General features: G+C 43.7%; 1 protein-coding gene across 20 annotated transcripts in view; it reads right to left on the reverse strand.

Moving 5' to 3' along the window:
- PPFIBP1 (PPFIA binding protein 1) overlaps window positions 1-15,226 on the reverse strand; it is a 96,500-nt gene that overhangs the window by 2,686 nt on the left and 78,588 nt on the right. For 12 of the 20 annotated variants that reach the window (XM_032689671.1, XM_032689670.1, XM_032689668.1 and 9 more), the window contains 14 exons: window positions 14,284-14,344; window positions 13,384-13,413; window positions 11,505-11,679; window positions 9,834-9,866; window positions 7,241-7,382; window positions 6,876-7,004; window positions 6,075-6,225; window positions 4,772-4,883; window positions 4,550-4,638; window positions 2,963-3,085; window positions 2,123-2,248; window positions 1,159-1,347; window positions 459-638; window positions 48-113 (listed from right to left, as the gene is read on the reverse strand). In XM_032689671.1, coding sequence (XP_032545562.1) covers window positions 48-113; window positions 459-638; window positions 1,159-1,347; window positions 2,123-2,248; window positions 2,963-3,085; window positions 4,550-4,638; window positions 4,772-4,883; window positions 6,075-6,225; window positions 6,876-7,004; window positions 7,241-7,382; window positions 9,834-9,866; window positions 11,505-11,679; window positions 13,384-13,413; window positions 14,284-14,344 — 1,606 coding nt within the window. Of the gene's footprint in view, window positions 1-47; window positions 114-458; window positions 639-1,158; window positions 1,348-2,122; window positions 2,249-2,476; window positions 2,595-2,962; window positions 3,086-4,549; window positions 4,639-4,771; window positions 4,884-6,074; window positions 6,226-6,875; window positions 7,005-7,240; window positions 7,383-9,833; window positions 9,867-11,504; window positions 11,680-13,383; window positions 13,414-14,283; window positions 14,345-15,226 lie in introns of those variants that run through there. The other 8 variants (XM_032689672.1, XM_032689678.1, XM_032689669.1 and 5 more) reach the window with 4 other exon arrangements.

Raw genomic sequence — 15,226 nt, forward strand, 5'->3', positions numbered from 1 at the left:
AACAGATCTTACTCCACAGACCCCCAGTCACCACTTTTAAGCCTTACTGTCAAGTTGTTGATGCCTTCAGAAAACGCTCCTATTTGCCTCACCGTCCCTTCTGAATCTTCCATCTATAAAAACCAGAGAATGAACAATGAATCAATAATAAATTAGTTGTGTCATAGTCATAGAATGGTTTGCATTGGAAGGGACCTTAAAGACCCTCCAGTTCCAACTCCCTGCCACAGGCAGGGACACCTTCCACTATCCCAGGTTGCTCAGAGCCCCATCCAGCCTGGCCTTGAACAATTCCAGGAATGGGGCAGCTTCTCTGGGCAACCTGTGCCATGGCCTTTCCACCCTCACAATAAAGAATTTCTCCCTAATATCCAATCTAAACCTCCTCTCTTTCAGTTTGAAGCCATTCCCCCTTGTCCTGCCACGGCAGGGACTCCAGACTGCCAGAACTGGCTTACCTGCTCCAGCCTGTCCAAATCATCATCGTCATATACTCGGATATCCAAGCCAGGCTTAAAGCCCTTCTTTGATCCACTCCCAGATGCCCGCCCCAGCTCCATGGGACACACATACTCTTCCCCATCATCTTGCTTCTTCTTTCTCAGGCTCCCAAAATTGCTGAAGGTAAGTTTCTTTGGCTTAAAAGTGAAGAGAAATTTGACACGAAGTTAGAGAATCAGCTAATAATTAACAGATCTCCTACTCTTGCACTGATGTTTTAATGATGAAGGGCCAAAACCCCACTTGTCTCCTAAACAGATCTTCCAAACAGCAGAAATTCATGGCAGAAAGGACAATGTGTGTTCTCTTATTGTACCACTGTTAAGAAAACACTATTTAAAGGATCTAAAATGAGGTCAAAATTCCACTACATTAGACCATGAGCCTATAAACAGTAGGAGACAATCTCCCTCCAAACACCTTACAGGACAGACAGAAGGACAACACGAGTGCTACCTCTTATCTGTGCACAGGAGATGCTGAGGTGTAGTGTGTTCATGGCAGACACAAGTGTCAAACCCAAATCTGCCAGGTCCTTCTCTCATCCTTCTTTCCTTAGGAACTAGCCCCTTTTCTCAGACCTTACTGAAGTGCCCTCCAAAACCAGCACACTGGAGATCCTGGAACCTCACACATGGCTCAGAACAAGTGACCAACCTTTACTTTGGCAGTTGCTGTCAAGAGGACATAGTCTGGGGACTCCATGGCCTCTCGTTTCTGCTGCTGGGCCTCCTGCCCGATGAGGAGGTTGAAATGAGTCGCCAAGTGCCGCCTCAGCAGCGTCTTGTTTGGGGGGATGTTCAGCAGCTGTGCCATGGTTTCTACATTGAAACGAGGCTCCAAAACCTATGAATCAAACCACAGAATTGAGCTGAAGACAGCAACTATCTGATGAAGTCTCAAGGACATCAGCTTGGTCATTCCCTACTTTGGGAGTTTTTGTATTTTAGAGAAAGTGTACAACGAAAGAGAGAGAAAAGAGAGTTAACTAGAGAAAGGATTCCCAAAATGCTACCTCCAGGCTTTCCTTCACAAATAGAAACAAACTAGCAGAAAGGAACAGATAAATTCACCCTTAACTGAAGTAATGTGTGAAGCTGCCACAGAATGTTTGCCCGCCATCCTCTTGAACTCTGGACAAGGTAGCCAGAGGAATCATGGAAAATAGACAAAATTTTGGAGCAGGGTATTAACTCTTAATCACCATAACAAACTTCTGTAATTATAAATCTCTTGTCTGGAGTATCTGATGCCAGAGCAATTAAAAACACTGAAATCTCAAATTTTACAGAAGTAACAAGCTTCCCTCCTAAAAGAAAACCATATCCAGGTTTGGGAAGGCAGACAGTGGCTGTTTACCACCAGTGTGCAGGATCAGAGGACAGGAGGTGGAGAATGCCATACCAGAATTAAATTGTGAGGGGAATACAAATTACCAAATCACACTAATTGTGCCACAGACATTCACATCCTTTAAACCATAGAGGAATAAATGTTGCTACTTATGAAGTACAACAAGAAGACGAGACGTGTGCAGTGAACGCAGTGTCAGAACTTTTGGTGATTCTTAACCACTTTTTCATTTTTAAATAACAAGGAACAAGCCATCCCAAAAGCTTACCATGAGTCCTCCGTGCACACCACTGCCCCGCAGGTTGGGTGCATACTCTGCCAGATCCACGGAGCGCAACCACTCCATCACACGGTGGTTGGTCCACTGGGTGACCTCGGAAGGGGTGACATTGCTCTGTGAACAGGAGGAATGGGCAGGTTAGGAGACATCCCAACTCAGCTATCCCAGCCCAAATCTCTACTGAAACATTCTCTTCAGGAATGCAATCCCACTTTGCACTTCCAGAAAAAAAAAAAAATCTTTTTAGATTGTCACCTTGCAGCAATTCCAAGGTGGGGATGGGGATGTTTTAAGCTTCAGTGACTGGTTCCACGAGCTGCTGTGCTGTTCTGGCAGATACACATTGTGAACCTAAATACAAAGTCTGGGTTGTTTCATCATCCATTGCCCTATCCAGCCTTTGCTGCTTCCAAAACAAACTGGTAGCAGTCTCCCATCTGGTAACAGGGCCAAGCTCCTCCTACACAGAAAATTTTGACACTGCCATCAATTTGCCAAAGTTACACAAGACTCATGGCAGCAGTGCACTGAATTCAAGATGATTTATGTTCCAGACAGCACATCAGACACTGGGCCAAAACAGCCCAGCTGTTGGCTTGGAAGAGAAGCAGGAGACTTGGCAAGGGGGACACGAGTCTGGGGTCAGGGCAGGTGGAGGAAAGAAAGTGATGTCAGAGCATGAGGCTGAAAAGGCAACATGAGAAAAAGGGAACTGAAAATGAAACAAAATGAAATAGGAAGGAGGAGAAAGCAGCGCAGGAACAATCAGAAACATTAGGGATAAAATCCTAAAGGATTTCCCTCCACAGTTTCAGGGTAAAGCAGTACCTCATCCGATGGCCTCCTGCGCAGGCAGTTGGGCTCAAAGTTGTTTATTCTCAACACCTGGATGGCTCTTTTGATGCTGAGGTGGTGGAGGACACTGACAACCTTCAAGGACAGCAGGTCATCCTGTCAAAGAGGAAGGAGGAGTTAATAAACATAAATGTGCTTATTCATGGAACCAGCATCTGACTGGAGGAGACTGGCTGAAAAGGGCACATATGACACATCAGAGGTAAAATTTTAATATGTGAGACAGGTGATTAGCAGCAAACCATCTGTCCCAAAACAAAAGCTCCACGTGTTGCACCGTATGACCTCCTGGGTGATGCTCTTCACACGGGGCACGGGGCTTAGTACAGGAAACCTGGAGCAACAAGGAGGGGACAGGGTGAGATGACACATGCTCAGGGACTGCATTAGAGCCAGGACAGCTTTCCAGTTACTGTTATTAATTTTGAGGCAGGGTAACTTTACAAGATCTTAACAAGTATTAGTTTCATAATTTGCATATTTAGGTGGTTGTTTACAGTGAATCTGTTGTCATAGTTTGATGGTTAAACTCTGTCTAAAAATATCCACAATTAAAGAGCAGTGATAGGAAGAATATCCATTTAAAAAACAAAGCTCCTGCTACATCTCCTTCCTCTGTCCATCTATTACTTTTTCTCCTTTTTCAATACAAAAAAGACTCTTGAATAATACTAATTCCATTACGTTATACAGCCCATGCTGTATCCTATCTGCAGTCAATCCTCACCCACTTAACACTGGTAGTAAAGTCTTCCAACACAAGATCAAGCTCAATGGAGCCTGTGGGCATCACATTTCCAAGAATTAAGCAGAAGAAACAATTTGCCTCCTACTTTTATATTAATGTCTGAACTCAAAAAACTAAAGGAAATAATCACTAAATCCCATCATTAAAGCAGTGAGTATTTAACATTTGACTGAAATGGTCTGAGTGGGGAGGAATCTCACTTTGAAATGCAAAAGCTATTAAGTGTAGCCTGTTTTCAAACAAGTGGGCTCTTCGAACTGCAATTTTCTTCAAAGGAAATTGCTTGGGTTTTCTTCACCTAAGCATCCACATGAATAAGTAAGCAGATAGAATGCTTGCTCACTGAAGAAAAAAAATTCCACCTACTTCTATTAATTAATAACAATATGAACAGTAACCACAGCATCTGCACACTTTTGTGTGCAAACCCTGCCCATTTCTCATGCATAAATCTGAGTTCTTGCTTAGAAAGTTTGCTCTTCCACCTGAAGATTGTGTGAAGACAGGATCTCTAAAGTTGGAAAGAATACAGGAGATACTTGCAGGTGAGTAGTAGTAACTGTTTTCTATAGGTTACAGCTATTAGTATTAGCTTAACACAGGACTCCCACTACAGTTTGAAGGGGCCCTTTAAACACTGCAATGAAGCACATGGACAAATAGGGCATACTCTCTGACCTCCCTCAGCCTCCTCCCAGCCACCACCCAGAAAGTTGGAAGTCCTGATTAATGAACCATTCACCTGGTCTTCAGTGGGGACAAACTAAGAACATGGAAAGGATGTCGGGAAAAAAAAGAAGCCATTTACTCACCACACTCATGTAATGGAGCATTCGGCCGTCCATCTTCCCTTCATCAAATTGGGTCTTGTACTGGGGGAGGCCAATGTCATCAAGCCACCCTGAGGCAGAGACAAACACTGCTGTCAGTGTGGGAGCCAAGTTACCTGCACCAGTTGGTGTTTCCCACCTTCTGAGCCCCAAATTAGGAACCCCCATCTAAAGACATTGCTTCAGCACGGAATAAAATCTTACTGGTAACCCAGTGGTAATCCAGTTTGCCATGGTTGTTTTCCTCTTCAGATCCCAGTGCCTGCAGAGCAAGCTGGAGCTTCTTCCGATGCAATGGGTGCTTTATCCCAAGCTCCTGTGAGAGGAAGGAAAGCAGCAAATCTAGAGACAATACTGTATTATTTCTCCTTCCGCTGAATTCCAAAGGGTTCCAGAGAGTCACACTGTACACAGCACTTGCTGTTGACCTGGCAGGTGTGTTTTTTATTTGATGAATATCAGCATCATTTTAGCACATGTTCAGCACTAGGGAAAGGCCTGGTGGTGTGGTGGGTTAATTAATCATAAATTAATTTCAAGAAGTGATGGATTCCAAATTGCATGAAAATGTCAGCCACAGTATTCTGATAACAGGTTAAAAAAAATCCCACAATATAACCCATGTTAGCATTCAGAAAAATACCTTCCCATTTAGGCAGGTAAGGTTAAAGGAATTATTTAGTTAAGAGCACATGAAGATCCCAGGCACTACTGAAATTCATTAATGCTTCCAAAGGCATAACACCTTTCCCAGTTTAGCTGCAAGTGCAGACATTCCAGGATCTCTTTAATCCCATACACACTTTCACTAGTGCTTGCTGGTTAATGTTACCTCTGATAACACTATTACAACTCATTATGTTCACATCACACTTTTCTTATTCCAGTTGTAGTGTAACTACCTAACTGAGTAAACAGGCTTACTATTTCGTGAGGAGAGTGATTTTTTAAGAGGTGGAAATTCAAACTGTAGTGAATACTGTGGATTAGAAGCATAACATGAATTGACCTTTTTTTTGTGTTCCTCATTTTAGAAAAAAAGAAAAAGAATTCTGTAACAATTAGAGACATCAACTGATCAACCTCTGTGTAACAAATCCTCATTCTCTTTGTATAAAATGGGCAGAAATTCAATCAGAACAAACCATAAACTTTTTACACCCTTCTTACACAGGCATAAAACAACTGTACCATGAATCAGGGCTACAAATCCATATGATAATGAGGCACTCTCACATACCTGTTTTTAGAAGGTGGCATAGTCAATTGATACATCCACGCTTCATGAAGTTAAATAACATATTTGTAATTATTACCTTCATTCTAGAGCATTAAATTTCTACAAAACTTCAACCAGAAAGAAATGGAGTTGGCATCACTGCGTATGACAGTTATTTTGAAAACTCACCTTGTTTACATTTTTTACTAGGTGCACCTGATTTACATGCAGAGAAACAGCAATTTTTTTGTACCTTTAACTGAAAGGATTGCTTCTAGTATTTCTCACCTTTTCCAGATCCTGCTGAGAAGCCTGCAGGAGTGTTTGCCCAGACAGTATCCACTGCCTGCCATTATTTATGTAGGAGCCAAGCCCTTGGTCCTGGAGCCAGTTGCAAACCTGCTCTTTTGTCCACTTTGCGAACGGCATGTCCAGCTCACTGTGGAAGATTCACCAAAAAAAAGACTAATAAATCCTGTGCCTCAAATCTCCAAGAAAGCCAAAATCTAAGTCTAATTCATATTTTGTGGGAGCTAGGACAATATCTGGGGGGGAACATGCATCGTGGCGGGCTTGTGAGGAAGAATATGTGTTTCCTTCAGAATCATCAGCACCATGAAGTGCTAATTGCTGCTGATCTGCTGCCACTATCACAATAAATATTACCAAAACCAACCACCTCTGCTGCCTAGCATGGCTAAAACCCCAAAGAGAGGCCATAATGCTTCACTTTAGCCTTTAATCCCTGGAAGTGCAGCAGGAAAGGTACTGGAGGAGTATCTGTCACTGCCACGTGAGGGCTCATGTCCTGCTTCAATGAAAATAGACAATTCTGTAACAATTAAAGGCAAAGAGGCTGATCAACTTGTGTGTAGCAAATGCTCCTTCCTCTGTGTAAAATGGAAAATATAATCAGAACAAAGAAGCTGTGCTCCTGCAGCTCAGCAGAACAACCCCACCACCCACCCAACCTCAAACCCCACAAAGATCACCTCTCAAAGGAGAGCCAGGAGAGGGAATGTTTGGCACTGAGCTTCTCCTTTGAGCTGGGAAGTCAAGCCCCAGCACACTTGGCACCACTTGTCTTACTTGTGGGACTGCCCCAGGTCTCGAGACCAGCCCAGCCGTGGCCCCGCTGTCGCTCTCGTCCCTCCTCGTTTGAACTCAGTCTCGGACATGTCGTCAGGGTTGAAGGTGGTAGACTGACTTCTCCTAAGCCTGGTTTAAAGGAGATAAGCATGTTCACATTTGGCTAAGGACAAGGTAACTGCAATCAATGTAGGCAAGATCTCCTACAGGGCTTGTAGCTCTTCTTCCACCTGCCCTCGACCTGCTGTTACTTCTCTAAAATCCTGTTCTTGGGACAGTAAATTATGGAGCCACATGTTGAAGGGAAGATGTGTTCCCAGCAAACCCCAGCTCTGGAGAATGGTCATCTCTCATCTTTTACTTACTTTCCAAATAACTTTTTGATCCCCCTGGCCTTTTTCCTGGAATCTGGAGAAGGTGGTGTCATCTGTAGACCATCTGCTTCCTTTGGGCGGGGGGGCAAGCCAGCCAGATCCAAGTGATCTGCAGATCCCTTCTCCGTCTCAGCTGTTAGAAAACAACATCTCTGTCAAGACCCACTTGTTCGGGACTGTACAGACACACTCCTGAACCTGGGAATGACTCCTGCTAAAATTATTGAGAGCCACCATATTAAGAAAATGGGGCAAAGAGGGATGGGAAGATTTAGGAGAAACAACATGTATCCTCCTTCGTGGGCCTGGTTGGTAACGTTCCAAGGCAATGCTCTGCACCAGGTGGGCAAAAAACACCTCCTTAATCAATCAGTCAATTAAATCCCAAGTTTCCTCTTCCTCAGGGAGTGCTTTCCTTTCACAGACAGAGCCAAGGCACATGGATGCCCAGAAACAATTCAGTGCCATGGCAGGGAACCAAACCAGGATTCTCCACAGCACAGAAAACCAAATAATTTCCCTGCAGACATCTTTCCCAATAACCTGCAGTATTTCATTCCTATGGCAAAGAAATTCCAGCAATAAAACTCCTGCTCTGGGGGAAAGGCCCTTTTCCCCCTCACTTCTGCAAACTGTGGAATATTTTGTTCCTCTGCAGAGGAACATCAGGGAGTTTAGGCTCTGTCTGAACCAGATCTTCTGAGTGATGCACAAAGCACCTCTGATTAGAGACCCCACACATTATCACCCACTATAAAACCATTAAATCTTTGATCTGTAGCTGCTTTCTACAACAACAAACCTGAGGGCTCCTGTCCCCAAAGGGAAAGTCGTCACAAAAGCTAAACTAACAGAGAAAAAAACAATTTTAAGAGCATTTAAAAAGAAAACTAAAAGAACTGCAATATCTACTAGGCTACACAAGCAGAGGTGTGCCAGCAAGTGCCAGACAGCTGAATAAAACTACCACGAGGAGTTTATGGCAGTGACTTGCTGGGAAACAGTGACAGCACGAGCTTGTTCAGATGAAGCAGCCGTGGCAAGGCAGTCTGCAGCAGGCTGACAGTCAGACCTGTAATCACTTCTACCATCTTTTAACATGGCTGTGTAATTAAATGACCATTAAATGACCATTAGTGGTTTTTGAAATGGACTCTCAGACTTCCAAAAGGGAAGCAAACAATGAATCAAGGCAGAGCACGACCAGCAAAAACATTTAGGCTCTGCCAGTGGGTCCTTCTGCTGGGCAAAGTTTAGATGATTCAGCCAGAATACATTTGAACATGTCCCATTTTCCACCGATGCTTCAGATGTCAAACTTTGCAGTGAAGCAACAAGGTCAAATAAAAGATTCTTTCCAAGCACTTCAGTTTGACCACTATGGAACACAAGGATCCTGCCAGTGGGAGACAGCACTAACATGGAATCAGGCTGTGGCATTCGTGGTTTTTGCTTTACTTCTGTAAGATGAAGTGCTAGTTTAGGATAAAAACACATTTAAACAGCATTCTAGAGAGAGAATACCAGGACAAGGTCAGGTACATTAGTAGCAGAGATTTGCGGGTATTGCAATGTTTGCTCCTCATTCCTGGCTCCCTCTGGTGCACTGACACTATATCTTGGAACAGCTGACACTTAAGGGGTCACACGTGGGAAACTGAGAGGGCTCAGATCACTTGGTCCCTTTGTCAGTGAGGGACACTGCGTGGCTGCACCACCACCCCAACCAACACAGCTCTGCTGGCTAAGGCAGGGCCCTGCAGGGCTCACCACCCAGAACCACTCAGGGAAGGCTCACATTACAAGACTGGTTTTTATTCATTCTGTGAATGGCTCCTTCACCATCTGACCCAATTATTTATCACTTTTTATTATATAATAAATATAACTACACCTTAGAAGAGGAACTACTCACCCTTCCCCCTGGAATTCCCCTAAGCGAATTCCTGGGAAATATCACAGAATGATAGAATATGCTGAGTTGGAAGGGACCCACAAGGATCATTAAGTTCAACTCCTGGCCTTGCAAAGATCAGCCCCAACAGTCCCACTATGTGCCTGAGAGCGTCGTCCAAACACTCCTTGAGCTCTGTCAGCCTTGGTGCTGTGCCCACTGCTGTGGGGAGCCTGTTCAGTGCCCAGTCACCCCCTGGGGGAAGAACCTTTTCCTAATATCCAACCTGAACCTCCCCTGACACAGCTTCAGGCCATTCCCACATTCCCTACTTCCCCATTCTTTAAACTCTTCCAGTGGATCCAGGACAGATGGGAGCACCAAGGTGCCTCTGGCATTTAAACACCACCGATTCTCAGCTGCTCCCTGGGTCTGTGGGTAACTTTGGGCTCAAAGTCATGGCAAATTAACCCGCAATCTCTCTCATTAGTAGCAGCCACTGAGAAATGGCACAGCTGACTTTTAGCAGAGGGCAGATGTTACGCGACAACTCCTTTTAGTGATGGGAAGAAGTCTGGGTGCAGAGCTCTTGTGTGTAGTTGGTGTTTGAGGAGTGTGTGGCCATAACCAGCCATTAGCAGCAGCCACAGCCCAGGGCTGGTAGAGGCAAGACATGCAGGATTACTGTACCTAAGGTAGGTGCACTTGCACTTCGACTGCGATCTTCAGAGATCCAAACAAGGCACACACAACAGGAGGGAACACGCAGAGGGACAAGGGAAAACACAGTTCAGAACAAGTCAACAAAATACGAGACAAAGGGAGGGAGGTACATGAGACACAGGCACCACACGAATGCCGAATTCACTGCTAATTCACCAATCCACTGCTAATCCCCTTGCACAGAAAGGAAATGGAGTAGAGCTCTGTGCAGTCACTTCGGTGCAGTGAGGTCACCTGCTCCAGGACACACTCAGGGCTGAGTGTGACTCCTGTGCAGTGGCAAATATCTGGACAGCAGCTGATGGAAGTACTGAGACCTGGATAACATAAATAACTTACACAAATTCACAGGGCCCTGATTTACATGACCCATCTTCCAATCCTTTACGACAGCCACAAGCGCTCCGCTTTGTTAGACACATTGATTCCAGGATGAAACAGGTGATCTCACAAAAGCACACATTAAATAAACCAAAGCAAAGAGTCTAACCCTCAGAACAGACTGGGAGCTAGCAAGTTCCCAGGCTGTGTGTCACAGGAAAAGATGGGCAATGTATGATCAATGTGTGGGTATGTTACTTGCTTTGAACAAAAGTCTAAAATTTTCTTGGGATAAGTAAGAACAGGAGACACTTCTGCTCAACAAAGCAGAAACTATCCCCCTTCAGGTTTCTGAAAGAGAGAGTTAAATCCCTAAATCTGGTGCAAGAGAGAGTAAAACTTTAGGTGACTGGCAGTAGATTGAATGCCAAGACTCATGGATGCTTTCATCACAACAGTGGAAGGACTGCTACATCATGGCTGGGCTTCGCGAATGAAGATTTGGAAAGGGCTCTACCCACGTTTGTTACAAGCGCGTTGGTGGCTAAAAAGGCCAGTACAAGATAGACAAGTCCGGTTGCAAAAGGCACAGCAGAAAGACTCCTTAGGAGATATATTCTGCAAGGCACGATTCTTTCTGCATTGTCTTTTCTCAAGAGTGATCCTGTGTGCGTTCTCAAAAGCATCAGCAGAGTTAAAGGAAGGACTGCTACAGCAGAGCAGTAAATGTAAGGAGGATTTCAGGTGATGGCAACAACAACTTCTGCATTAAGCAGAACATTTTATTTCTTTGTCATATGCAAATGTCACCAAATGACAACACCAAAACAACTCTCCTCCATTATAGCTCAAAAATCTACCTGGGCTTGAATGACTTGCCAATCCTGTTGCTGTTGTCACCATCCCTTTTGCAAAGCTGCTTAAATACAAAAAAAATAAAGGGGAAGACTAAGTGTTGCTGCTCCATTTCTGCACATATGAAATATCTTATGAAAGATAAACTGAGGATGGAGCTAGGGGAGAAAAAAAACCATAAATCCCTTGTGTGAACTACTGCCAGACAGCCAGTATTTCAAAATAGCAGCAACCCCCTGCAAGGTCCCAGGGGAAACATCACAGCAGAAGTTGAACCAGATCAAACACTTCATCAGTGCTTTTTTTTCTTGCCATTTGATACTTCCTAAACATCCTACTGAGAAAAATACCGCAAAGTCACAGTGAGACTAAGGCTGGCCTTCCTGCTTTTTAAGAAAGCTACAGGTGTTGTTAAGGCCCTTCAAAATGCACAGGGTCTGCATGCAGATGCATGGTACCTACCCAGATTGGGGGCACTTGCAGTCCTCTTGTTGTTCTTTATCTTGAAAAAGCCTCGGCCGAAGGAGGATCTGGCCTTGCGGGTACCAAAACTGTCCTCATCTGCCGTGCTACCATGAGAGGCAGACTTCGGGGTCAGGGTTGCAAAACTATGACCTTCCACAGGAGGTTTAACCTGCTTAAGATAGGAAAATAAAGATTTAATATAAGGGAATTGCAAAAGGCCTTTTGAGAGGGGCTGCACAGTGACCGCTGACAGAAAACCTGGGAAGTCCCTCTCATGTGCTACTACAAGAAAAAAATGTAAAATCCGCAAAGAAAAACATAAACAAGATCTTCATTTGAATACGTCGTCCTGGTTTCAGCTGGGATAGAGCTCATTTTTTCCTAGTAGCTGTGTTTTGGATTCAAGATGAGAACAGTGTTGGTAACACATGGATGTTTTGGTTGTTGCTGAGCAGGGGTTACCCTGCATCAAGGAATTTTCAGTTTTCCAGGCTCTGCCAGTGAGGAAATGCACAAGAAACTGTGAGGGAGCATGGCCAAGGGGATATCCATGGCCAAGTTGGCCAAAGGGACATTCCATGCTATGGAACACCATGCCCAGTATATAAATTGGAGGAGTTACTTGGAAGGGGAGCCCATCGTAGCTCAGGAGATGAACAACAGCATTGTGCATCATTTGTCTCTCTCTCTCTTTCTCTCCCTTTTATTACTGTTATTATTATATTACTTTACTTTGTTTCAATTATTAAACTGTTCTTATCTCAACCCATGAATTTTCCTTTTTTACTCCTGATTCTCCTCCCCATCCCACCAGGGCAGAGAGGGCAGGGAGAGGGAATTGAGGAGCAGTTGCCTGGTACTTTGTTTTCAGTTGGAGTTTAACCATGACACATGTTCAGGACCCAGGATTACTATCACTACCTGCTAAGAGTAACCTGTCTTCTTTAAGATGTTCTTCACTTTCTGCAAGCTTGGCTCAAAGGTATAGAAAAGGTAAAATTCAGTCCTGGAAGGTTTTGAACTTTTCCAGCTCTCCAGGATTTCTGCCTCCCCCATTGGGAGCTGCAGGAGCAGTGGGAAGCAGAGAGGCAAGACACTCGTGGTATATCAGTTCTCTGCCAAGTGTCAGAGCTCTTTCCATCACTGCTCTGCAATTGCTGAATTAATGGATGAATTGATGATGTCTCCTGCCAAAACTGAGAGGAAATTATGTATCAAGCATGGAGAATAAATGCCAGGAGAGACAGCAGACACTCCAGTGAACCAATTTAAAGCAGTAGTTTAACTTTGCTGGTTGTTTCAGTTGCTTTAAAAAAGAAGAAGGAAGAAAACCCATTCACAATCCAAATACAATCCTTTGGCTTTTGCTGAATCAATGCAGCATTCACCCCACAAGCGGTATCTGAGGTCTGTCATCCTTGCTCAGGTCTTCCTATAGGTAACAAATGCAGGCTGTGGCCATAAGGGGTAACTGTTCTGCAATGACAGTCTTTTCAGAAACACAGTTTCCTACTCACAGAAACAACTGGGAAATCCAAAGGGTTTTAAAGATACACTAATCAAAGGTAATTACAGAGTCAGTAAAATACTTAATGGTTAGCTTTGCTAATTATCTAGTGGTAGAATATGTGGGGGAAACATTAGCTTGGAGGGCAACCTTAAGCTCAAACAGACTGGAAGATAATCCATGTGTGAGGAGGCAAGGGTGAGACATTAAGCACTGACACTGAGGTGATGATGACACTCAGAGACTCCACACTATCCTTTCTGCAGCATATTCCCCCTCTGGAACTGTGTGTGGTCATTTCACATCACAGAGTCTTTCACCACCCACTCACTGCCCCTGTTCCTCCATGTACAGACACACACTTGTTACCTCTGTTGGCTTCTGGGCAGGGTCTCTGTCCTGTTTGGGAAAGATTAAGACAGACATTTAAAATGCTATGGTTTCCAGCCAGCATTCAATTCATTATGAGTTAAATTCTGAAATTAAATACTCTTCCCTGCACATTTTTTCCCCCAAAATAAATCTCTTTGGAGCTGGATTTCACAGAGATTAATCCTTGCTTTCTTTGAGGTCAGTGAGCTGACATGGAAGTTGCTTTGGTTTACTTTGTGAAGGATTAGCTGTGCACATAATTAGGGATATGCAGAATGTTAAGTCTGAGAGGACCCAAAGAGGAATCAGACAGGGTAGAAACATCCACATCCTCTACTCCTTGGCTGCCCAAGCAAAGAACCAAAAACCTCCAACCCATAAACTCCAGCTCTCATCATAAAATCCTGGTTACATTTTCATTTCTGTCAACACCCCTCCTATGCTGTCAGACACAGGAGGTGTCAGGGAATTCAGGAGCTTCTCTCTCTAGGAGTTCAGGCTGTCACAAAAGAGCACATGAATCACCCTGATTTGATGGCACTGCTGGAGGTTTGCTGATTTTGGTCACTTAGAGAAACCTAAACTGAAGCTATCGCTAGACATATAATGGCTTAATATTTTTGTTCCTGACCACCTAAAACATAGTCAGCCCAGACTGGATTTTATAATGCATTAATTACATGGTCTTCCAAAATTATTCAAGTAGGAAGGGGTAGTGGGACTTATTTTCTTCTGGAAGATGTCACATGTATGTGACCATTGCTAACACATGACAAGCTCTGCTCTGACTCAGGATTTCCCAGAAGGTGGCAACAGAGCATCCATGGGGTCACTGCCACAACAGAGATGTCACTCCCATTCCTAAGGGGATGGGAGGGAGGAGGAGGCCAAACCTACCACTTCGGATGGCTCTTTCCTCAAACTGCTCAGACTGCTGGACTTCTGCAGCGAGGAAGTTCTGGGACAACGACATAAAAACAAAGCTAAATTATTGAAATTAAATTTGCTAAGATTGAGACACAGGAACCAGCTTTAAAGAAAGCACTGTAAACATGCTGAGATACACTAAAACCAACGATGCTTTGAAATAAGACAATCAATGCAGTAATCAAAGACCACAAAATTTAATTACACCATAATTACTGCTGCTGATGCTTCAGTGACACAATGCCCACCTTTGGATTTTGTTGGCTTCTTATTTAACATCATATTTTCAGAAGCACAAGCAGAAGTTACACAAGTAAAAGAATTGATACAAACAAAAGCTATGAAAAACAGTATTTTTAGCAACTGCCTTTTGACTAATTTAATCCTTAGAGAAGCCAAGTATGAGTGTTTTAGTATTTTAACTTCGGTTCTATTTTCCATTTAGGACCAGATATCCCACAATTTCTGGTGGGATTTACAGTCTAGAACACTCAAGTCTGGTTGAAAAGAAAATGACCATTAAAGTTTTTCTCATAACCACATATAAATTTGGAGAAACACTGAATTTTATAAAGTTACTTATATTTACACCAACATAAGGGGAGCAGAATTGGGCTTTTATTTTCTCATTCTAATCCACTCATCACCCTTCCCCCACTATTAAAAGAAAAAAGCAAATCAAATGTGTGTGTACTGTGGAAAACTATAAATTTCAGAGTATACTGACAGTCTACCACTGATGTAACAGAAAGTAACTGTGCACAGACAAAGCACTGGAAAGTAATGATCAAGAAAGCTCAGGACATGAGCAGAAACCCGCCATCACTAAATCCCATCTTTGTTGGAATTAGCTGATGTGTTTGCATGTGTGTGTAAAATATGGGGGGGGTGTCGGAGTTTTCAAGTTGACAAT

Source organism: Chiroxiphia lanceolata, chromosome 5, assembly GCF_009829145.1.
Source record: "Chiroxiphia lanceolata isolate bChiLan1 chromosome 5, bChiLan1.pri, whole genome shotgun sequence".
Lineage (NCBI taxonomy): Eukaryota > Metazoa > Chordata > Aves > Passeriformes > Pipridae > Chiroxiphia > Chiroxiphia lanceolata.